At 36.8% G+C, this 24,088-nt stretch overlaps 1 protein-coding gene across 7 annotated transcripts in view; it reads left to right on the top strand.

The window, feature by feature from the left end:
- Positions 1–24,088, top strand: part of ppp1r9a (protein phosphatase 1, regulatory subunit 9A) — a 67,230-nt gene that overhangs the window by 24,401 nt on the left and 18,741 nt on the right. For all 7 annotated transcript variants that reach the window (XM_033992489.3, XM_033992488.3, XM_033992492.3 and 4 more), the window contains exons 3-8: positions 13,459–13,591; positions 13,912–14,032; positions 16,614–16,718; positions 21,262–21,397; positions 23,194–23,349; positions 23,912–23,965. In XM_033992489.3, coding sequence (XP_033848380.1) covers positions 13,459–13,591; positions 13,912–14,032; positions 16,614–16,718; positions 21,262–21,397; positions 23,194–23,349; positions 23,912–23,965 — 705 coding nt within the window. The remainder of the gene's footprint in view (positions 1–13,458; positions 13,592–13,911; positions 14,033–16,613; positions 16,719–21,261; positions 21,398–23,193; positions 23,350–23,911; positions 23,966–24,088) is intronic.

Below are 24,088 nucleotides of genomic sequence, written 5' to 3'. Positions count from 1 at the left end.
CAGCTGTAGATCTCTGCAGTTCATCCAGAGTGATCATGGGCCTCTTGGCTGCATCTCTGATCAGTCTTCTCCTTGTATGAGCTGAAAGTTTAGAGGGACGGCCAGGTCTTGGTAGATTTGCAGTGGTCTGATACTCCTTCCATTTCAATATTATCGCTTGCACAGTGCTCCTTGGGATGTTTAAAGCTTGGGAAATCTTTTTGTATCCAAATCCGGCTTTAAACTTCTCCACAACAGTATCTCGGACCTGCCTGGTGTGTTCCTTGTTCTTCATGATGCTCTCTGCGCTTTAAACGGACCTCTGAGACTATCACAGTGCAGGTGCATTTATACGGAGACTTGATTACACACAGGTGGATTCTATTTATCATCATTAGTCATTTAGGTCAACATTGGATCATTCAGAGATCCTCACTGAACTTCTGGAGAGAGTTTGCTGCACTGAAAGTAAAGGGGCTGAATAATTTTGCACGCCCAATTTTTCAGTTTTTTATTTGTTAAAAAAGTTTGACATATACAATAAATTTCGTTCCACTTCATGATTGTGTCCCACTTGTTGTTGATTCTTCACAAAAAATTACAGTTTCATATCTTTATGTTTGAAGCCTGAAATGTGGCAAAAGGTCGCAAAGTTCAAGGGGGCCGAATACTTTCGCAAGGCACTGTAAGGCCTTATAGGTAATAAGAAGAACTTTAAAAATAATACAGATAATAATAGCATCATTAATAAAACAAACATGAGATGGATGCAGCAATTGTATCAATTAAATATGCGATTAAAACCAAGATTAACTAAGATTCATTTTTTTAATCACAAGATTAATCATGATTATTTTTTTAAATCTCTTGACATATACATATTTAAACAAAAGAAAGTCTGTTTGGGCTTATGTTCACTTCTCAAACAGCTACACCGACCTTCGTTTGTAGATTGAAGTCCCAGAGACCAATTGTTCGCACACTCAAAGTAAGTGAGCTGGAAAGAAAAGGAAAGCTATTAAGGATAAAACAGTAACATAGTAATTAAGTCAGCAGACAAAGGAGGTTCTATTGTTGTTTAAAATTCTGAGGATTAAGTTTGTGAAGTTCTAAGACAACTAAGTAACACAAGTTTTTATGAAACCTTAACGGCAGATCCGGTTTTACAATTAAAACAGAAGAGAGATGTCATTCTAGAGAATGCAGTAGAAAGCAAACTGATTACACAAAACCAATTTGATTTTTAACAGTTGAATTTCCTATAACGCTGGTATTTTACATGTTACCAAAAATACAAAAGAATCCTTTACAACCTCCAGGATGACCTATAGTTTCAGGTAATGACTCAATTTCTGAACCGCTAAGCCAGTTTGTAGACTGTTTCATTAAAGATATTGTAAGAGATTTACCTTCTCATTTAGCAGATACCCGAGATGTGATCAGAGTGCTTTCCCAACACAAAGTTCCTCCTAATTCGTTTCTTGTTTCTTTCAATGTGGAAAGTTTATATACTAATGTACTACATGAGGGTAGATTGAAGGCACTGTCATTTTATTTTGAAACCAAACAAAATGATTTACCCATGCATTTTTTGTTAGAATTAACTATATTTATTTTAAAATCAAATTACTTTTTGTTTAATAATAAACACTATTTGCAAATCCAAGGTACAGCAATGGGCTCGTCATTCGCCCCAGATTATGCAAATTTGTACATGGGTTATTGGGGAAAAAAGAATATATTAAAGACACTGCCTCCAGTCCACTCCTACTGTATATTTCATTGTGGAAAAGGTACATTGGCAACATTTTTGTAATATGGACTGGTTCTGAGACTGATTTGTTTTTTTTCAGAGATTCAGAGGCCAGTTTATACGTCTAAAGAATATGTAGCAGAGTCTGATTTATGAAATTCAAACTAAAGACAAGCAGAACCATTTTCTATCCAGAGATTACAAAAGAAATGTAACTGAAATGGCATACCAAAAAACAAAAACAATACAACGCAATGCACTTTTAGAAACGACAAAAACTAATGAATCTAGTGTAGATATAATCACTTTTGTTACTGAACACAACTATATGTCTAATGAGCTTAAGAGAACAATTTTGAAGCATTGGACAATATTGGAATGTGATCCACAATTACAAACTTTTATTACTTCTCCACCTAGGTTTTGTTTCAAATGAGGTAAAATATTAATGCAGCAGTCTTTTCAATGTACAAACCATCAGCACCAAATGAAAATTGGCTAACGAGAGAATTACGTGGGAATTATCGCTGTGGGAGATGTATTCATTGCTCCAATACATACAATACAAAATTATTTAACCGTCCACATTCGAGTAAAAAGTATGAAATTCGTGATTTCATTAACTGTAATTCAACTCCTGTCATATATATGCTTAAATGTGCTTGTGGGCTAGAGTATATAGGGCATACAAAAAGACATTTAAAAATATGCATAGCAGAACACAAAGCTGCAATCAGAAATAACAATATGGATGATGCCATAGCGAGACATTACAAAACCATGAATCATGGCACTGCTTCAAGTTTAAAGTTTATAGCGATTGAAAAAGTTTTAACTCCTATTGGAGGTGGTAATGCAATTAAACAATTGTTAAGAAGAGACTCTTTTTACACTAAAATAAATGAAACACTGGATTTGAGCCAGTATCTCTTAATTAAAATTATGGTTTAAAGAATTGTACTTTTTTCAGTTTCTAAGTTGATTGTATCCTCTCTATCTGCTGAAGTAGAAATTTGTATCACAGTTTTACATCATTAAATACAACTAGATTAACCTAAATGTTGATCTTAGTGTGACAATTATACAATGTGGATCATTTTTTAAAGTGCTAAATAACTTGATTTTGTAGTCAAACTTTAATTGTTCATGTGTGTAAAAGTGATTACAGTTGAAAGTCTCAATTGTTGAGAACTAATAATGGAAACTGTACAATTTAGAGATGTCTATAAATTGCTAAATGACTTGATTATAATTGAATTATCTAATTGAATTGGTATGTGTAAGTAACTACAGCTGTAATTGAAATCATTGTGAACGAAGACCTGTTGTGTTGAAACGCGTAGTTCTACCAATCTTTTGTTTGTGTGATCATTTTAGTAAAAACATGTTTTAACTAATAAATTGGAAAAAAATCTTATTTAAAAGACTACAGTAAATCCTGGCCTATTTTTGAGTGCGACCACTTCAATCTACAAACTAAGGTTGGTGTACCTATTTGAGACGTATATATATATATATATATATATATATATATATATACATACATACAGTACCTATAGAAAGTCTACACCCCCTTGAACTTTTTTCACATTTTGTTGTGTCAGAGCCTCAGAGTTTCATGCATTTAAATGAGGATTTTTTTCCACTTATCTACACACCATACTCCACACTGTTAAGGGGAAAAAAGTTATATATTAAAAATACAAAACTGAAAGATCATAATTGGATAAGTCTCCACCCCCCTGAGTTAATATTTGGTGGAAGCACCTTTGGCAGCAATTACAGCTGTGAGTCTGTTGTGATAGGTCTCTACCAACTTTGCACACCTAGATTTGGCAATATTTGACCATTCTTCTTTACAAAACTGTTCAAGCTCTGCCAAGTTCTTTGGGGAGCATGATGGACAGCAATCTTCAAGTCATGCCACAAATTTTTGATTGGATTTAGGTCGGGGCTCTGACTGGGCCACTCAAGGACATTTACCTTTGTGTTCCTTAGCCACTCCAGTGTAGCTTTGGCTGTGTGCTTTGGGTCGTTGTCATGCTGAAAGGTGAACTTCCGTCCCAGTTTCAGCTTTCTTGCAGAGGGCAGCAGGTTTTCCTCAAGGACTTCTCTGTACTTTCCTCCATTCATTTTTCCCGTCTATCCTGACAAGTGCCCCAGTCCCTGCCGATGAGAAACATCCCCATAACATGATGCTGCCTCCACCATGCTTCACAGTAGGGATGGTGTTCTTTGGGTGATGCGCTGTGTTGGGTTTGCGCCAAACATAACGCTTTGCATTTAAAAAATTCCATTTTAGTTTCGTCAGACCACAAAACTTTTTGCCACATGGCTACAGAATCTCCTCTGAGTGTTTTTTTGCATACTTCAAACGGGATTCAAGGTGGGCTTTCTTGTGTAATGGCTTCCTTCTTGCCACCCTACCATACAGGCCAGATTTGTGGAGTGCTTGTGATATTGTTGACACATGCACACTTTGACCAGTCTTGGCCATAAAATCCTGTAGCTCTTGCAAAGCCTCTTGGTAGCCTCTCTGATCAGTCTCTTTCTTGCTCGGTCATCCAGTTTGGAGGGACGGCCTGATGCAGGCAGGGTCTTGGTGGTGCCATACACCTTCCACTTCTTAATAATCGTCTTGACTGTGCTCCAAGGGATATTCAAGGCCTTTGATATTTTTTTATACCCATCCCCTGATCTGTGCCTTTCAACAACTTTGTCCCGGATAAATAAATAAATCTGCCCGGTTCTAAATAGTAAAAAAAAAAAAAAATCTGCGATCAACTCTTTAGTTGATTAATTGGTCAGTCAACTCAGTGGTCTGTTACAGTACTGTGGTTTTACTGTCATTGTCATTTCACCCTGTTCTGACAGATCTCATTGCCTGAAGCAGCATTTGAATGCTCTCATTCGTTTAAATGTCTATCAATCATCAGACCAGCACCGACTGTGCACTTTCATTTGCCAGCTACAGTGTCTGTCATTCAACGCACCGACTTTGAAATTAGCGGGTAAGGCGTAGGTAAGCTTTTGCTAAATATACGGTGACAGTTACTTGTTAGATTTAAAAATGTGGTGCAAGAGGAAAACATTAAATGAGTATTGTGCAGAATACCCTTACTGAAGTGAAAACAAAAAAAATAAAGAAACATGGGACAGGAAATGAAGAAAATATCCTGGTATGTAAACTAATATGTAACTGCAAAGCAGAAGTCACCGCGAAGGCAAACAGAATGGTTGAACACGTGCAATCACAACAGGGTCATACAAATATCAGCACTCAGAAACTGTCTTAAAGTACAATGGAAGCTTGCTTGGTGAAAATGCAAGAAAAAACAAGAATCTGCTGCTGGCTTCCCTCATGATTTAATGCGTAGTGTGTGTTTTGAAGCGATTCTGCTCAATGCTACTAGTTGAGAGAGGTGTTGTGGAAACATGGTATCTGAGTCCAGCTGTGAGAGGGGGGAAGCTCAGACTGAATAATAAATGCAAGTTAGTTCTGTTCAACTATCTGTTCTGTGCATATTTTTACTAGTACATGTATGCCATAAAAGTCTGTGTAATAAACATTATATGCTGCGATTTCTGCGGTTTGTTTGAGACCTTTTTTCATAATTGTGTAGGATATTTATCTATCTATATATCTATAGCTGCGCATTGACCAAACATCATTTCAATTTGAATGTTGGTGACCATGGTTTTGTTGCATGCTTTTTTTTTTAAGTGTAAAGGTCGATTTCACCCATTCTCTGCTTGAATTGAAAATTAAAGGTCGAAAAAAACAGTAAATTGTTTAAAAAATAAACTCCAATATTAGTCGTCGATTTGGCAAAAAAATAAAAATTGAATAGTAGCAAGCCTATATATATATTATATATATATATATATATATATATAGTCTAAAAAGGTATTGGCCTTTGGTTGTACAGTGTGAAATATATACAGTACCATGCTTAGGCAGGTTAATGTAGGGTTACAGTATCTTCGTACTTGTACTGAAACTAATAGAGAGGGAGTTTTGGCAAACACCAGTGTTTGGATTTCAAGTCTTTAAGCCACTAAAAATAACTAATCAGAAGGGGCCAAATTGAGCATGATGCTGTGATGTGCTGTCAACAAACTTACAGTATTAAACACAAAAAGGGAACTTCTTTTGTGGCAGGGGTTGCGTCAAGCTGTGAAAGAATTTATAAATTAGTCAGCATAATGATACCAGAGCAAGCAGGTTTGGGAAGTTTCTATAATTACAACATTGCAGAGCAGCGTTATGTTGCATTTGAACTGACCTACATGAAGGGTTTTCTTTATTGAATATCAACAAACTGTGTTATTACAAAAGGTAAAGTACCCAATCTACTTATATCAGCAGTTTGGATTATAACCCTTTTACCTTAGGAAGTGCAGCTACCTATTACATTTGCAAAAGTAGGTCAGTTTGTAGAACATATTAACATCAGTTTCAGTGAGGATATTACTTTTTGGTTCATTTTTGGCTCAAGCAGTGCAAATCTCTCAAGGACAATCATATGACTTTCCTGCTGGTGGGGAAGATGTATGGATTAGTATGCAGCCTTGAAAGATTTAAATAGTAGAACCATGACTTTTCTAATCCTCTGGCTGGTGGAAGTTCACTTGAGCTCTGTGGTTATCATTTTTTGGCAATGGCTATATCACGAGTCACCTTTTGTGCAACAACATCCTGCTCAGTCAGTTTTCACTCAGCAAAACCTTCATTCTTCAACCTTTATTCTGTTCATTTTTATTACATTGCTTGGTTCACCAAGTGGAATTATTTATTACAAACCATCAATTCTAAGAACAAGTGGCTGTTAGCTATATGCTCCAGTGATCCATCTAGGATATCCAATTCTTTTTTTTGTCTGTAAATTGTCCCTGAACAAAGTACACCATTATCTGACTACCAAAGACAAAGTATTTCATTGAAGACAGTTTTAGAAATGCAGCTACCTTGTGGCTACCAGGATGCTAATGTTAGTCTTTCAATCACTGATCTTAGTGGGGAAGAGTGTAATGGAGAAGTTTATGGGTGTCTGGCTCTTTTGCAGTGTTTCACACACTTGTTAGGGAAGTGAATAGTCACTGGTTCAAGCCTAGCCTCTGCCTGGTGCACAGAACTTAGTGTCAGCAATTGCCTTTTTGACTTGCAGTGACAGGGTGCCCGCCCCTTTTATATATTTATGTATGTATGTGGCAAAGTGGTTAACAGTCTGCAGGTGCAGGAATGCAGCAGCGATCAATGAACAGACAGACAACGATAATCCAGGTGCAATTATATTTTATTTGTAAATCCAAAGTCTGATGACAAAACGGCAGTTAACAATAACATTGAGAACAGGCAATACAGCGGCGTGTATTGCTCTGTTTTTAATCCCCGGGTTGGTCCTGTAATAATAATAGTCCCTAAACACCCACACGTAACACAAACACAAGCCCACAGTGAGTGCTAAAGTGCTTGTGGTGTAAATACAGTTATTTGTGAATAAGGTGCAGTGTTGTCCGGGTTTAGTGCTGGCCTTTAGTCACAGCTCCGGATCGTGTTAGCCATCTAATAACAATAAACAAACAATTTTTAGACACGTCAAACAAACAAAACACTCACGATTACAATACAGGTCTCCTTGCGGTTTAACGTTTAACCATAACAAGGAACAGATCAATTTTCTACGCCCCCTTTTGTACCGTCAATCATGACCCCTAGGTTAACTAGTGCAACCACTCCTCCAATCCGCTGCTGCCACGTTGTTTCCTTTCCGGGTTGATGATTTAGTGTGTCGTAGCTCCGCCCCCTTTCTAGATGACCGACTTCCTTCTAACCCTGGGAATGAATTGTCTGGCCTTCCCGTCCGGGACACTCTGTTCCCTTTACACAGCGCCCGTAGAGGTCGGGAGAGAAATTTATCACCAAGAAACATTCTGTCTCTGGCACAAGGTACTTGTTTGATCTTTTTGTATTTAGTTTTATGAATCTTTTGTTTTGGCCTGCATGCCTGTTTCACACCTCTCAGCCATCCTGTGACAAATTGGTGTCTTGTGTGGGATTTTTGGAGCGCCACCGGAAGCCGTAGATACAAAGATCAAACGAGTACCTTTGGGTCAACTAAAGCACTAAACAGATACCAATGATTTACTTTAAATAATAGAGGCTAAAGTAACTAACAATAAATTGAAATTAGCGGCAATTATAATTCAGTGCACTATTTTTTTTTTAGTGCTGGGACAAATATTTGAATATTCAAACAAATATTTTTTGACGTGTTTGGATACAAAAATTAGATGTACATATTCGCTACAAATGACAAAAATACCTTGCTCTTATTTACCGTCTCACCAGAATTTGTGCAACAGTTTAAAAAAAAATGGCAAATGAAATAGAGCTCTGTGTGATATATATATATATATATATATATATATATATATATATATATATATATATATATACATAAAAAAACAGATCAACATAGCAGCTCTTGAGCCTCTATTTACAAGTTTTAGAGGTAGAAGGTAAACAAATCTCCATGGAAAGCCATCTGGGACAAAAACACGTGCTGCTTAGAGTGAGTCAGAATGTAATGGACAGAAAAGCACGTCATTTAGAAATGCCTCGCTTAAACAGTACCCAACTTCCTGATAATGTTGTGTAGTGATTTTTATATAGATTGTATATATTATATATATTTTGTTGCGACTTTCTTATGTGGAATGTAATAAATGAGAACAAAACGGTGAGTTTTCTCCCCCTTCACTTTACAATTTCCACGTTTTATTTTATTTTAAGTGTTTAAAGTTAAATTTCAGTTTTCGTTTGCATGTTCAGCTACAAAAAGGCACAAGTAAACCTTGTTATTACTTAATGAAAACATGTCTATGGCCACTGTTTACTTTGAAGAAACGGCAATGGCAAGGAATGAAAAAAAAGAAAAATAAATAAAATGTGTTGTCAACGTATTTATTTCGGGAATAAACAAAACAACATTTAATTTGAACAGCTATTTGGCATCCTTTGTTTTGTAGTTAATTCACTAAAGTAAGGCCTACACAACTTTTTCTTTACTCCTGGGATATTTTTCTATTTTAACGTGCTACATAAGGTCTTGCTGTAAAATAAAGGCACACACGGGCCACAGCCACGCCCCCTGCCGCTATGCTGTCTCTGCCTGCGTTTAGAGCAATATAATGGCTTTTATTACTTTTTTGAAAAACAAATGAATATCTGAACAAATATTTAAATTGAGCAAATATCCAAACATGAAAATCCTGTTCGTCCCAGCACTGTTTTTATTTTTATATATTTGCAAGTGTGAAGTGTCTTGAGTCTCGATACAAGTTTAATGTACCTAAGATTTAAAATTGATCTTTTAGTATAAAGTGTACTTGACACTACAACTTTAAGTGGCCCTGAAATCTAAACACTCAGTAATATTACAGCTGAGAAAAATCAGAAGAGAAAACAGTTTCACTTTAGCCATGTGAGAGGAAAGTTTAAACATTCTAGATTAAAAAATACTAAAAGAAACTGCCTTAAGCGTTTTCTAATGTATATGGATTTTGCACTAGTATAACACGTGTCTTGTTTAAGTGTCCATAGAGGAATAAGGACATTACACCTTTTAAAACCAACTTCTTGTTGTTATACTACCATGTGATTTTAAATGAATATTGGACTTTATTGATAAGCAGGTAAATGCATCATGGGACTGTGCTGTACATATCTCTATGATAAGGATATACGAACAAGACCAATTTAGCCTGAACAATTGTCCTTATATTGTTATCTCCCTGTGAGTAAGAGGCTGCTCAATGATTTTATGCTACATGTATGATGACAACTTTAAGAAAGGCCTAATAACACATGAGTGGCATATCCATTCTCATACATGTGGTATAAGTTGTGGTGGAATAGTGCAGTTAACTGCACCTTGACAACAGTGTCCAACAAGCAATAGAACAGGTGCATCGATCTCCACTATACCACAAATCACAAGCCCCACACAGATCTGTACACTGAAGAAAAGAAAGCGCTCCAACGCAATAGAACAGGTGCATCGATCTCCACTATACCACAAATCACAAGCCCCACACAGATCTGTACACTGAAGAAAAGAAAGCGCTCCAACGCAATAGAACAGGTGCATCGATCTCCAATATAACACAAATCACAAGCGCCACACAGATCCACACACTGAAGAAAAGAAAGCGCTCCAACGCACTAGAACAGGTGCATCGATCTCCAATATAACACAAATCACAAGCCCCACACAGATCCGTACACTGAAGAAAAGAAAGCGCTCCAACGCACTAGAACAGGTGCATCGATCTCCAATATAACACAAATCACAAGCGCCACACAGATCCACACACTGAAGAAAAGAAAGCGCTCCAACGCACTAGAACAGGTGCATCGATCTCCAATATAACACAAATCACAAGCGCCACACAGATCCACACACTGAAGAAAAGAAAGCGCTCCAACGCACTAGAACAGGTGCATCGATCTCCAATATAACACAAATCACAAGCGCCACACAGATCTGTACACTGAAGAAAAGAAAGCGCTCCAACGCAATAGAACAGGTGCATCGATCTCCACTATACCACAAATCACAAGCCCCACACAGATCTGTACACTGAAGAAAAGAAAGCGCTCCAACGCACTAGAACAGGTGCATCGATCTCCAATATAACACAAATCACAAGCGCCACACAGATCTGTACACTGAAGAAAAGAAAGCGCTCCAACGCAATAGAACAGGTGCATCGATCTCCAATATAACACAAATCACAAGCCCCACACAGATCTGTACACTGAAGAAAAGAAAGCGCTCCAACGCACTAGAACAGGTGCATCGATCTCCAATATAACACAAATCACAAGCGCCACACAGATCTGTACACTGAAGAAAAGAAAGCGCTCCAACGCACTAGAACAGGTGCATCGATCTCCAATATAACACAAATCACAAGCGCCACACAGATCCGTACACTGAAGAAAAGAAAGCGCTCCAACGCAATAGAACAGGTGCATCGATCTCCAATATAACACAAATCACAAGCGCCACACAGATCTGTACACTGAAGAAAAGAAAGCGCTGCAACGCACTAGAACAGGTGCATCGATCTCCAATATAACACAAATCACAAGCGCCACACAGATCCGTACACTGAAGAAAAGAAAGCGCTCCAACGCACTAGAACAGGTGCATCGATCTCCAATATAACACAAATCACAAGCGCCACACAGATCTGTACACTGAAGAAAAGAAAGCGCTGCAACGCACTAGAACAGGTGCATCGATCTCCAATATAACACAAATCACAAGCCCCACACAGATCTGTACACTGAAGAAAAGAAAGCGCTCCAACGCACTAGAACAGGTGCATCGATCTCCACTATACCACAAATCACAAGCCCCACACAGATCTGTACACTGAAGAAAAGAAAGCGCTCCAACGCACTAGAACAGGTGCATCGATCTCCAATATAACACAAATCACAAGCGCCACACAGATCTGTACACTGAAGAAAAGAAAGAGCTCCAACGCACTAGAACAGGTGCATCGATCTCCAATATAACACAAATCACAAGCGCCACACAGATCTGTACACTGAAGAAAAGAAAGAGCTCCAACGCAATAGAACAGGTGCATCGATCTCTAGTATAACACAAATCACAAGCGCCACACAGATCTGTACACTGAAGAAAAGAAAGAGCTCCAACGCAATAGAACAGGTGCATCGATCTCCAATATAACACAAATCACAAGCGCCACACAGATCTGTACACTGAAGAAAAGAAAGCGCTCCAACGCCAAAGTCGAGTGAAAACCAACAGGTCACTTTTATTTACATGACAGGCTAAGACAGCTGACAAACTGTGCAGAAAGAACAAAGTGCAAACGTGTTTGACCATCATCAGTGCTACCAGAATAAAAAAACACCCACATATTTAAGCAATTAGCTTAATTAGCTTAATAAGTTAATGTGTGCATAAACCATGTGCAAAATAAGCAATTAAAAAACCATTAAAACAACAGCTGTTAGCTGTGTCAACATTTATGGACCATAGATCATTTGAATTAGCTTCAATTTTATAATAAATAGTGAATAGGGATAGATGTTACAGATATATGTGCAATAGATAGGACAATCACATTGTAATAAAATCTATGTCTATATAGTCTGTTATCGAAATCATTTCAGTACATTACCATTTTCAATAAATTGTATGAACATTAGATATATTACAATAAACAAGACAATATCATAATTGCATACTTATCTATTAATAAATCTTACCTCTGAATACTATAGAAATACATAAATAGAATGTTATAGGAATTTACAGCAAACAGAGCGATCGCTTCACGGTTAAGAACAAATCAGAACAGTCTGTTAGCAAATTAACTTCATCAAAAAACTAAAAGGCATTAGCCTACATAAATGTTACATATATATTTCATGGACAGAACAATTGTAACATAATTGAGTACATTTCTTAAACAGTCCGCTAGTAACAATCATAATCACACATTGGACCATGTGGTATCTATGAAAAATAAAGAATCTGCAGTCCACATTTATAGGTTGTCACATATACTTATGAAACACAGACACAAGTGCTAACATTCCTTATACCAAGACTGAGGTCTATTAATCATCTATTATCACCCAATAATAACATACCAATTGGAACTAGATGTCTTTCCTGCTAAAATACATTTAATTTACAGTAACGTTAATGCTCACTGATTCATTTACCCTAATTCAAAATAATAAAGCTTTCATGAAAATATTATTGTTCAAGCACATATATACATACTGTCCATTGATTTTTCTAATGTTTTATTCTGTTAGATACTTATTTTGTAAGGATAAAATGTAGCTACAACACAGATCAAGGACAACGTATTATCCCTCCATTGTCGCAATGCCCTTTAAACCAGTGGAGCTGTCTGTCTGAATACCTTCATATATGACAGCAGTTCACACTAGAGTGATTTGCAGATCATTTTTAATAATGATTTAATAAGATTTATTTCCGCCAAGATGAACAATGCCTGTGACCCTACCATAGAAAATACTGTGAATCATTATTATTATTTTGTTTTTTTAGTGCAGTTCAGATTCTTAAGGATAAAATAGGGGAACACTATAATTTAGGGAAACTCTAGAGCCAGATTGGCACATCTGTGTCTGTGGATCAGTGTCTCTTTGGGGCACATTCTAGTTGTGGGGTAGGCGTGTGGTATTGACGTTTTCACTGAGACATTATGACTACTGTGGCTCCATGTTCAGTAAAACTGCCTATCAGTGCTTGTTAATTGTCATGCAGTGAGTGTGCTGTGGTCTAACTAGTGTTCGGTACATCCAGCTTATTGTCCTTTTCCCAGGCATCCTAGTGGTTCCCTAACTAAGCCAGTTGCAATAAATTATTATTCCCAACAGGAATGTGAATTTACAGCAGTAGAGAACAACTGGCTTTCTTGTTTCTTTGGTTTGTGTAACAGGAGCAGAAAGACACTGGTGAAGACCGGTTTGGCACAATGTTATTAATCATAGGCTGGACACCATAGGCTGGACAGCAATAAAAAGATATTCCAGATCAGTGAGACTACTTGATTGAGTCTTAATGTACATTCTTATTAGTGAAAATATCGATACTATATCATTTCCTGTGTAAGTGAGCGGGTGCTATGTATTTTCACAGGTCTTCAATACATATTCAAATGAAGATTATGACAGGAGGAATGAGGAGGTGGACCCAGTGGCTGCCTCAGCAGAATATGAGCTTGAAAAGCGTGTGGAAAGGCTGGACCTTTTCCCTGTCGAGTTTGAAAAAGGTAAGTGAAACGTGGTACTTTTTGATTGTTAAGAAAGAAAACCAGGGTTCTTGAGGTATGAAACTGCAAATAACTGCTCTGTAGATCACAGAGTTTATATGAGGAAAAGATTTTAAAAAATTGTTCAGGCTCAGCAGGGAAACATTTTTAATCAGTTAAATGCATTTTGATTCACATTGATTCTCATTACGAGAATCTGTGCCATTAGGATCAAATTAAACTTAATTACCCATCAGTACGCATGCTGATTTGCTGATCAACGTTTCAGTCTGAATTAGTGTGTTATTGCTTTCAGTGTACTTTTCCTTTTCTTTGTTCAGGTGAGGAAGGCCTGGGGATCAGTATCATTGGCATGGGAGTTGGAGCTGATGCAGGTCTGGAAAAACTTGGCATTTTCGTAAAAACGGTCATAGAAGGAGGAGCAGCTCAGAGGCATGGCAGGTAGATGACTGCGTTTCCCCAGGATAATTGATTAATTAAATATACTTTCTCAGCTCTCCACAGATCATTTGGATGCTAAATAAAAATATTGGCTCAATAAAATGTATTAGCCCATTCCTGATCACTCTCACCCATCAGCTCTTTTCTATGCTTGCCTTCAATCTACTAATTGTGCCAGTTCTTCATACCAGTAGCTGATTAGACAGGCGCTCGCTACATACTTGACATACTTTCTGATAATGTAGAATTGACCAATGACATTCTGTGGGACATGCACACCAAGATCACATTAGCATTCCCGAGCTAAAGTCACCTGACAAACTGATTGTAAAAACGGTACAGAGAGGAGTACTGTCGGACAAACTGAAAAACCTACTGCTACTAGCAGGGTGGTAAAACGTATTTTTTAGATTTAAACAGAAAATACATCTAAATGATTTTATTAATCAGTTTTAACCCAACAAATATATCTGAAACAAAATGTTTTTAACATTTATTTTTTTTAAAACCTTTAAAAAAGCCTTTTAATGTGCAAAAATCTACTCATTATTTAACCAGGAGTCCATCTTGGATTTACTGGGGATGCTGAACTAACTTTGAGTTTCAATAGTTAAAAAAAGAAAAAGTATTATATTAAAATAACATAATTCAAATAAAAACATGAACGTGTTGCATTATTTGTTAGAATAGTAAGTCTCTGGCTTGGGTGTACAATCCGTGCCTCTAAAAACACTATCTCTCACTGTAAACTGTGGAAAGTGGAAGGCACAGATTGAGCAGCTGCAAGTGCTTACTGCAATGAAACGTGTAGGAGTCATTTAAAAGGGTAATGTTTTATTTACAACATATCAAAATATGATCATTAAATGTATGAGTGCCCCGATGATCCAAACTGACCCATGAAGTCACTGGAGAAACATGTAATGAAATGTTTGAAGAATCTGCCGGCTTTCTATCTTTATCTACGAACCAGGCTAGAACCAACCAATGTGAGCCATAAAAATATCTGGTATAGTTGCAGGCCACTAAAAATAAATAAAATTGGTAACATCGGTAATACCCTCTGCGTCACATCTTATTGCTTACATACAAAGATTTATTTGAAATAAAATGCCTATATATACACACACACACACACACACACACACACACACACACACACACACACATATATATATACATAACAAAAAAGGGTCATTTGTGCACTACAATGCTTGATATTGACGAGGTGCTGACCAGTGTAAGGTAATTACATGTAATGAAAGTAGAGTCTCTATGGCAGTGTAAAAGTGATGGAGGTGGGTGTCTCACCTCCTCCCCCTTGCTTACCACCCGTGGCTCCGGAGATGGCAACGGCTCCTCCTGCCCTGGCTCAGGAGACAGCACCGGCTTCTCCTCCTCCAGTGCTGGAGACAGCGGTGTTTCTCCCTCTGAAACTGAAGACAGCAGAGCTTTTAGTAGCTACTCCCACTTCTGGAGCAGCAGCTCCAGCTCTGTTAGCTCCCGCTCCGGCAGCCCTAGCTGCAGTCTCCACCTCTCATTCTGCTCCAGCTGTATTCTCGTTGATGTTTGCGATCAATTCTTTTAAATTTTCCATTTCTTTTCTGGGTCTTTTAGGGGCGCCCACACATGCTGCCACCATATGTAATACAGCCGTACTCAGGGTTGTTTGTTTGTCCCTATAAAATGAGACACAGGACACAAAAACTGGAGGTTTTAATAATACAAAATAAACAAAAATAAACAAAACACCTAGCTCCTTCAGAGCTCTTACTAAACAGTGGTAACTTTAGCAAATACATTTCAAGTGTTACAGTACAAGTAATAATACAATAAGAGCAAGATAAATACAATGACTAACTTAGGATGGCTAAGCCGTTTACCTGACAAATAACACAAACACTCAATTTTTAATACAAGAGAACAAAAGGCTTCACACAGTACCTTTTCATTACGATTGAGCACAGTGTGTGCTCTCCACACAGTAGCAGGGCCAGGTGAACCTCTTCCTGACTCACTCCTCATACTCTGCCACTATATATATATATATATATATATATATATATATATATATATATATATATATATATATATATATATATATATATACACATATACACATACATGCACACACTATCATTTAAATTGTGTTACATTTAATTTAAAGCATCTCCAATTAGTATCTAATTGTATCACTTATTTAATCAGCATTTACTTCCCTGCAGCTGACAATGAATCAGGTTCCCAGGAGGTCTGGGTATTCTTGGCAATGATACCCTTCACATTAAATAGAAATAATATAATAAAAGCCTGTACATTAACTAGTAACTTTAAGGTATTTTTGAATCTTCACAGTTTGTTAGCTCAATGTAAAAAGCAAGTGATTATTTACTTTCTTGTGTAACAGTTTTCTTTAGCACTTCAGAGATTATAATAGTAGTACAAACATAACTGAGAAGAATATGAACAGAATGCATTGTTCAGCTTTAGCTAACCCTTGCAGTAAGTTAGTATTATCTCTAACACACATTGACTTTGACCTTCCAGTTTCATGTTTAACCCATTTTCTTTCCCCACTAAGAATCCAGGTTAATGACCAGATTGTGGAGGTGGATGGAATCAGCCTGGTGGGAGTAACACAGAACTTTGCTGCTGCTGTCCTGAGAAACACAAAAGGCACAGTCAGGTAAACAGACTGTTCTACAGCAAACGCTTATGTTGTGTGGAGTACCTTTCTGGCTCGCTGTCATAGAGAAAATGCTCTGCCACCTTTAGCATGTCAGTATTTAAGTTAGGCCCCCAAGCCGAAATACGACCCCATCGCGATCAGGTCAGGTTAATTTACACTTTTAGAAAGCTGAAATCTTTTCATGTTCGGCTTGAAGTTGTCTTGCGAGTGACCAGGAAACCAGTTCAGATTAGCCCAAGCTGAATGAGGAATTCTAAGCACCAACGGCATTTAGACTTGTGGGTGGATTTCTGGATTTTATTTAATGGGAGACCTTCAATCCTACACTTGCTGGGCCCAATTAGTTTGAATAATTGAAGATTCTTTATAAGCTAAAATGTGCTGTGTGTACACTGTTTTTTTTTCAAGTCTAATGTAAACATTTTATGATCACTCTTATTTTTGTAGTTCATTGGGTTTGATACTAAAGATTTCTCTTCAGTTAAAGGTTTATCGTATGGTTATCAGGGTGATCATCCGAGGATTTTTTAAAGAACTAATTTGCCTAAGAAAATTAGTATAGTGATACCCAAAAGAAGAGTTTGTGTATTTTCACCCTTTCTTGACGTAATGTTGGGTACCTCTTAACATTGTGTTGCATTGTGTTCTATATACTGTACTGGCCAGACAGTGTATTTGTATTTGTTTTTTCCGTTTTAATTTTATTTCAGAAGTTGTTAAATTGTTGATAGTAAGATGTGCTGGAATTCTGATAATCATCATGGTGTATGTTTTTAAAAAAAGAAAATCTGGAAAGGATTTATTTTTGGTTGGATTGGTTTTACTGATAAGAATCATACATGCCATTAAGATAAAAATGTCATTAAGGTGTGAGTCGTTGAATGAATGTACCGATATTTTACTATGTCAAATATGTGACTAAATGTACACGTTCTGGCCATTGAAATGAGGAATAAAAGGACCACACCCTTCAGTGAAACCCAACATAACTCTGATTTGGTTAATACATCTTGCTCACAGTGTTTGAATTATTATGCATTGATCTTAAAAGACACAGTGGTTCTTGGTTTTCCTATTGCAGTTGCAGCTTGGGGATACAGACTGCCACTATAATGTCTCATTCAAACTTTGATAAATAAGGTTTCAATGCTAAAGCCCTGGACACACAAGATTTTTTAGTTGCATCAGGCATTGTGTTCTGCTTTGCGATGCGATTTTACAGGCTCGGCCGATTGAGCCGGTCATACCAGTGAGATTGTGTCTTCGTTTTTGGTACATACTGTAGCTGTATTCCATGATTCTCTCAATCATGTTTAATAACAGTAATTGTGCAGTGATTTTTGTTTATTTATTTATTTATTTATTTATTTATTTTAATTGTGACCACATTTTTGTTTATCCTCAGCAACCATGGCTTTCCCCATGTATGTTTTGTTTTTGTTCATCAGGCATTTGAAATGGTGTCCTTTTCACTTGGTAGAAAGCTTACCTGCATGCTTAATACGGTTGCCCAAAAGGAGTTCTTCAGCTGGAAACATTACATATAGAATGAAATTGCTATGGTGCTGCAAATGTATTTGAAGAATAAGATGAATTGCCTTATTTCAAATAACACCTTACAAAAGTTTAATCAATATTGAATTAGACTAAGCGAAAATATGGTTCATATTTATGTGATTGGCAAAATACTATTCTAGTGTTGTCATTTCATTAAAAAAATCCTGATATATTGAAATGGACGTCTTTTTATAAAAGAGGTGGCATGTGATTTATAACATTTTATTTTCCATCTGTTTTTCATTACATTTATGTCAGTACAGTTATACAACAACCTTAATAATAATTTTCTGTAGTAAAAATTAAGCTGCGGTTTCACTGCAGTGTGAATTTGTTACAGAAAAACATAGGCGGTTGTAGAGTACAGAAAAGGGGAATTTCATATTTAGGTTCAAATCATTTCCTTTGTCGGCTCTGGTTATCGAATTGTTTTTCATTGTTTCTGCCTCTAAATGGCTGTCTTTCTCTGGAGCAGTGCTTGAGGCTGATGCAGTAATCTGTGTCAGACTTAAACTAAGGGTTGTGTGACATGCATTGCTCAAGTGCCATGAAGAAACAGCACCCAGTAAACCTATAATTTGGAGCTGAAAAACAATCCAGCCAAATAAAGCATTAATTACACTTTTGAATTAGTGGCTTTGTAGCAATGACAATACAAAATAAAACTTGCTCTTAAAACACATATAACTATTTGTTTCCCTTGTATTTCCACTAACCATGAACAGAAGAATAGACCCTTTTGAAAGAAACATATTATTAAAAGTGGGGCTTACAAGTGAGGAAATGTAATAGTTTGTGTGTGAGTCAAATTCAGTCAACAATATGTAGATGCATTCGTGAAACTGAATTCTGAACGTTATGGAACTTGAGTAGAAATACTGTATCAAGCCTAGATAACTGATGTTATTACATGCTGTACATTACATCCAATGCAAGTAATTGTGAAATGTTGCTGGCATCTCATTTCATTTGTATAACAAGTTTTGTTACAGCTTGTTACTCTATTTGGTAAACAATTCTAATACAGCCCTCTGATTTAGAATTTTGTTTAATCAGTAACAGTAACCATTTTAGTATCACATACTGTACATAATATGTTATTGACAAGGCACTCAATTAAACTATTCAAATGCAATTGAATTTAATATAACCATACAAATAAGAATCTTCTTGCCTTTTAAGATGCTTGTGGAATATACCGTGTTTTGCATTCAGCACATGCCCCCTGGTGGCTGTATGTTTCTGTGCAGCCTGCAAAAAAAAAAGTATGACTCACGTTCCTGGGGAATTGCTTTTTTGTAGATAACAGCTAAAATAACATCTCTTGAATCCCAATGAATCAATTGGCATTCCTTGGCAGCGTATTTCTTGCATCAGCTTTAAAGGGGAGGGGTTACTGTTCTATCTACGATGCTTGTGAAGTTGATTTTGTAGTGAATTGCCTTGGGAGTGCTACAGCATATCTAAAGACAACCACCAATAATAGCATATGTCTTTTAATGACACAAAATGGACACTTCCTTGCATATTTTCATCAAATGTTAACCATTTGTAGCCTTCTGGTGGTAGAGCCTTGAGTCATTACACACCTCCTGCATGCTGCAGAACTTGCTGCCCTGATGCAGAATCAGGTTACATCTTTATGCTTTTTGCTCTGCAGTAGTTTGTGGTGTATGTGCCTTGAGATGCTTGTACCTGAAATGAGCTGTAAGAGATACATTATAGATGCTGTGTTGTAAATGTATTCTTTAATGTCTCTCTGATTACTGTTTGGAAGCAGTCTAGGGTTAGCATTACTCATCTATATATATATGTATATATAGTTGTAGTCAAAAGTTTACATACCCCAATGGAAATGTATAATTTCTAGAATTTTCTCAAAAAACAAATAATTATAGGCAAAATCTTTTGTAGCAGAGGTTTTGTTTTTGTTGATGAGGAAAAAAAGTTACAAGAAATAGATGTCTACAATTATTTATTTCAGCATTTATTTTTGCAAAACTCCAAAAATGCTCATTCAAAAGTATTCATACCCTGACAAGGAAAATAAAATTAGTAGCTAGTTGAGGCACCTTAAGCAATAATAACCTCTTTTAAACGACTAGGGTATTTGTCAATGAGCTTTTGGCATGATTCTTTAGTGATTTTTGACCATTCTTCAACACAAAGGTGTTCCAGTTCATTCAAATTCTGAGGACTTCTCTTATGCACAGCCTTCTTCATTCTCAATCAGATTTAGATTGTGACTTTGACTAGGCCATTCCAGAACCTTGATTTTATTCTTATTTAACCATTCTGAAGTAGATTTTGATGTGTGCTTTGGATTGCTGTCGTGTTGGAACATCCAGTTGCACTTTAAACCAAGTTTTGTAGAGGAGGGTTTCAGATGATTGGCCAATATCTTTTGGTATGCTATGGAATCCATTTTACCATGTATTGGAACTACATTTCCCATGCCATTAGAGGAAAAACAGCCCCATAGAAGGATATTACCACCTCCATGCTTGACAGTAGGTATGGTGTTCTTTTCTTTGTACGCCTCACTAGACTTTCTGCAAACGTAACGACTATCAGCGTGACCAAATTGCTCGATTGGGTTTCATCACTCCACAAAACCTTTGACCAGAACTCATATCCATCATTCAGTTGCCGTTTTGCAAACTTTAAACGATTGTCCTTGTGACGTTTTCCTAAGAGTGGCTTTTTCCTTGGCCTGCGACCATTGAAACCTTCACCATGCAATACTTCTTGTCTTGTACTTCTTGATAATAGAAACAATAGTTGAAATTGGGATACTCAAATGCTTCTAAATCTTCTTGTATCCTCCTTCAACTTTATGACAATAAATGAGTTTTGAAAAAAAAAAAAATCTGAAATAAATAATTGTAAACATCTATTTCTTGTAACTTTTTTTTCCCTGTGTCTGGAGAAATCACGTTCTACATCCAGACGAGACGAGATTTAAAATGGCCTTTGTCCGCAGGTTCCTTATTGGACGAGAAAAACCTGGACAGACCAGTGAGGTTGCTCATTTAATAAGCCAGACTCTGGAGCAGGAGCGACGTCAGAGAGAGATGATGGAGCAGCACTATGCACAGTATGATGCTGATGATGATGAGGTGAGCTGTATAGACATGCTAAAGGTTGGTGCAGTGTTATACACACAGTGTTAGCATTTCTGTGCTAATATGAATCAAAGTGACAGTGAGTGCTGTTTGCAGATATAGCTCTTTCAGGTTTCACATAATAGTGCTTGGAAATGTTTATCTGAGGCAAGACTTTTCAGGTTAAGTTTCATCCATTGTTTTATTTTTGAAAGATTGTTTTATGTTGCTTCTCCACTATTATGAGTCAACACTATGTCCTTGCTTTTATTGCTTACCCTTGGAAACATTTATTCATGCAGCTCAGTGTCTGTTAGCTGCAATTAGTAAGCATGTAGGCAGGACATCGAAACATCTTGGAATTGGTTGCATTGCACTTCTTAGCAGTCCATTTGCAAAGATATTAATGATGACTTTGGAAACTTTAACATTTCATCTTTGCGACCTTGAGATTACTTTAGTAATTATGTTCGGGTCACAAATAACTCTCATGTTTTTCACGCAGCAAAAGCCCCCTAGTTGGTTCATAGACTAAGTATAGATTTAACTTTAACTACAGTAAGCACTCACATATCCGACCCTATAAAATTTTGACTTCAGTGACGGTTAAACGAGTGTGATGCATATCTAATTATTTCCACTGATTTGACGTGTCTGTAGGTGAGCACGTTGTAACCTGCCCCCTACCACCCAAACAACCCCCTGCCCTGCACACACACACACACATTTCATACAGAAAGAAAAAATATGACTTGGGTTTGAGGAACTGTACAGGGAGACGTATATTGTAGCGCATATTTGTCTTTTCTTTGGCACTGTTGTCGTTTTATTTCTTAGTTTTTTCTCATGATGCTCATGATAATGGTAGTTCATTCATGGAAGATTTGATTCAGTATGTTTACAGCAATCTGTCTCGAATGTTTAACTATCTGAAGACGGTCCTCCTGTTAGTTTAATTTTTTATTTGAAATTTAAAATTTGTTAGCACACAAGTTGGGGAATAACACAGCAGTAAAAGACAAACGCTTGTCCGTTTTTTTCAGGGAATGCAAAAAAGAAACAATGTCAGGTTTCCATTTAGATGTATGGTACTTGTTTTTATTGGTACAGTACTATATTTTCAACAGAAGTAGTATTTTAATTGAATTCAGAACAATATGATTCTGAAACTATCACCTGCCAAAATAGATGACACATGGACTGTAATAGAGTACATACTTTTAAATCAAGTACGTATTGTACGGGCCTTATGTAAAATTCCCCAGTAATGACCCAACAGGAAAATGAAATCAAAATGTTACCCATGCACAGAACTGCGTAAAACATAAAAGGCAATGCAGTTGCCAGAATTAAAACAATATCCAAAGTCAGTATTCAAAATTGCAGAGTATAGTGCTCGATAAGGCCCTAATGTCACAGTTCACTTGCAAATGAAAATGCACAAAAACAACTAAAGTTTCACAGTTTAAAAAAAAAAATGTATCACAGTATCTAAAACTGTTTAATGATTCACTTTTACATTACCGTGCCTTGTCTCGTTTGCTTTGTTGTTGGAGGAAGCGCTGTGTAACTGCACAATAAAAATGCGACTGACGTGTATCTGGGTAACGGATATCCGAGTGCTGACTGTATACCAAAATGAAATGACACAGTTTAGTGATGAAGAGGTTACATTTTTCACATATTAAACACTTCTTTTGGGAGCCAGATCAATATTCTTAATGTGCTTTTCATTACCACTGAAACAACCCTTTTTAGTAAAAAATGAATATGATGAACATTTACCAGTATGTTGATGAAAACATTTACAGACGGGGGAATACGCCACAGATGATGAAGAGGATGACACAGCCCCAGAACTCAAAGGTGCAGAAATGGCAATAGAAGTTTTTGACCTGCCTGAAACTGAGGATATGTTTTCCCCAACAGAGCTGGACACCACAAAACTTTCCCATAAATTCCGAGAGGTAAGTATCTGTGTAAGTGGATTGAGGCAGTTTCTCATGCTTTTTACACCATTGATTCTCCAATGGGATAATTTCATTGTTTTGCCCTCATTTGATATAATAAATCACATGACGAAAGCCACTGTATTTTGTGTGTTGATTTTCAGAAAACCAATCCATTCTGTTATATAGTTTTATCAAGATCTCCATTATCCTCCATTTAAGAGTACCAGTCTTCTAAATGTAGCATTACAGATACAGTTCTTTTATAAGACAAAATACTCCACATGTTGGTTTTAATAATCTCAATGAACTCAGTCACAGTTAATTGTGCCATTGTTTAGATCAATTTAATGGAAAAGGCCTCAATATATTTTCTTAATCGTAGCTGTCAGTCAGAAGAGGTTATTCTTTTAACATTCTGCACAGTGAGCAATTGTGCATTCTGAACACTATAATTTATAGCTTACTGCAGTGCAGTACTTTGCACAGGCTTTGGGAGTGAAGAATCTTGGTCAGTGAAGCTAAGAAGCTTATTTGCCTTGTTGTTGCATTGACCCGTTTGTTTTCAACCTTCATACAGTTACAAATCAAGCATGCTGTCACTGAAGCAGAAATTCAGAAGCTGAAGCACAAGGTACGATGGTCTAAGCATCATATAATGCTATTTTGAGAAGTGCATTACTCTGGCAGCTAGAATTGTCTTTGGGTGTTAGAGTGTAATACAAGTGTTTTAAGCATGTTTCCCTGATAATTGTAT

This window comes from Acipenser ruthenus, chromosome 3 (assembly GCF_902713425.1).
Source record: "Acipenser ruthenus chromosome 3, fAciRut3.2 maternal haplotype, whole genome shotgun sequence".
Lineage (NCBI taxonomy): Eukaryota > Metazoa > Chordata > Actinopteri > Acipenseriformes > Acipenseridae > Acipenser > Acipenser ruthenus.
This window is presented reverse-complemented; position numbering and strand designations above follow the sequence as displayed.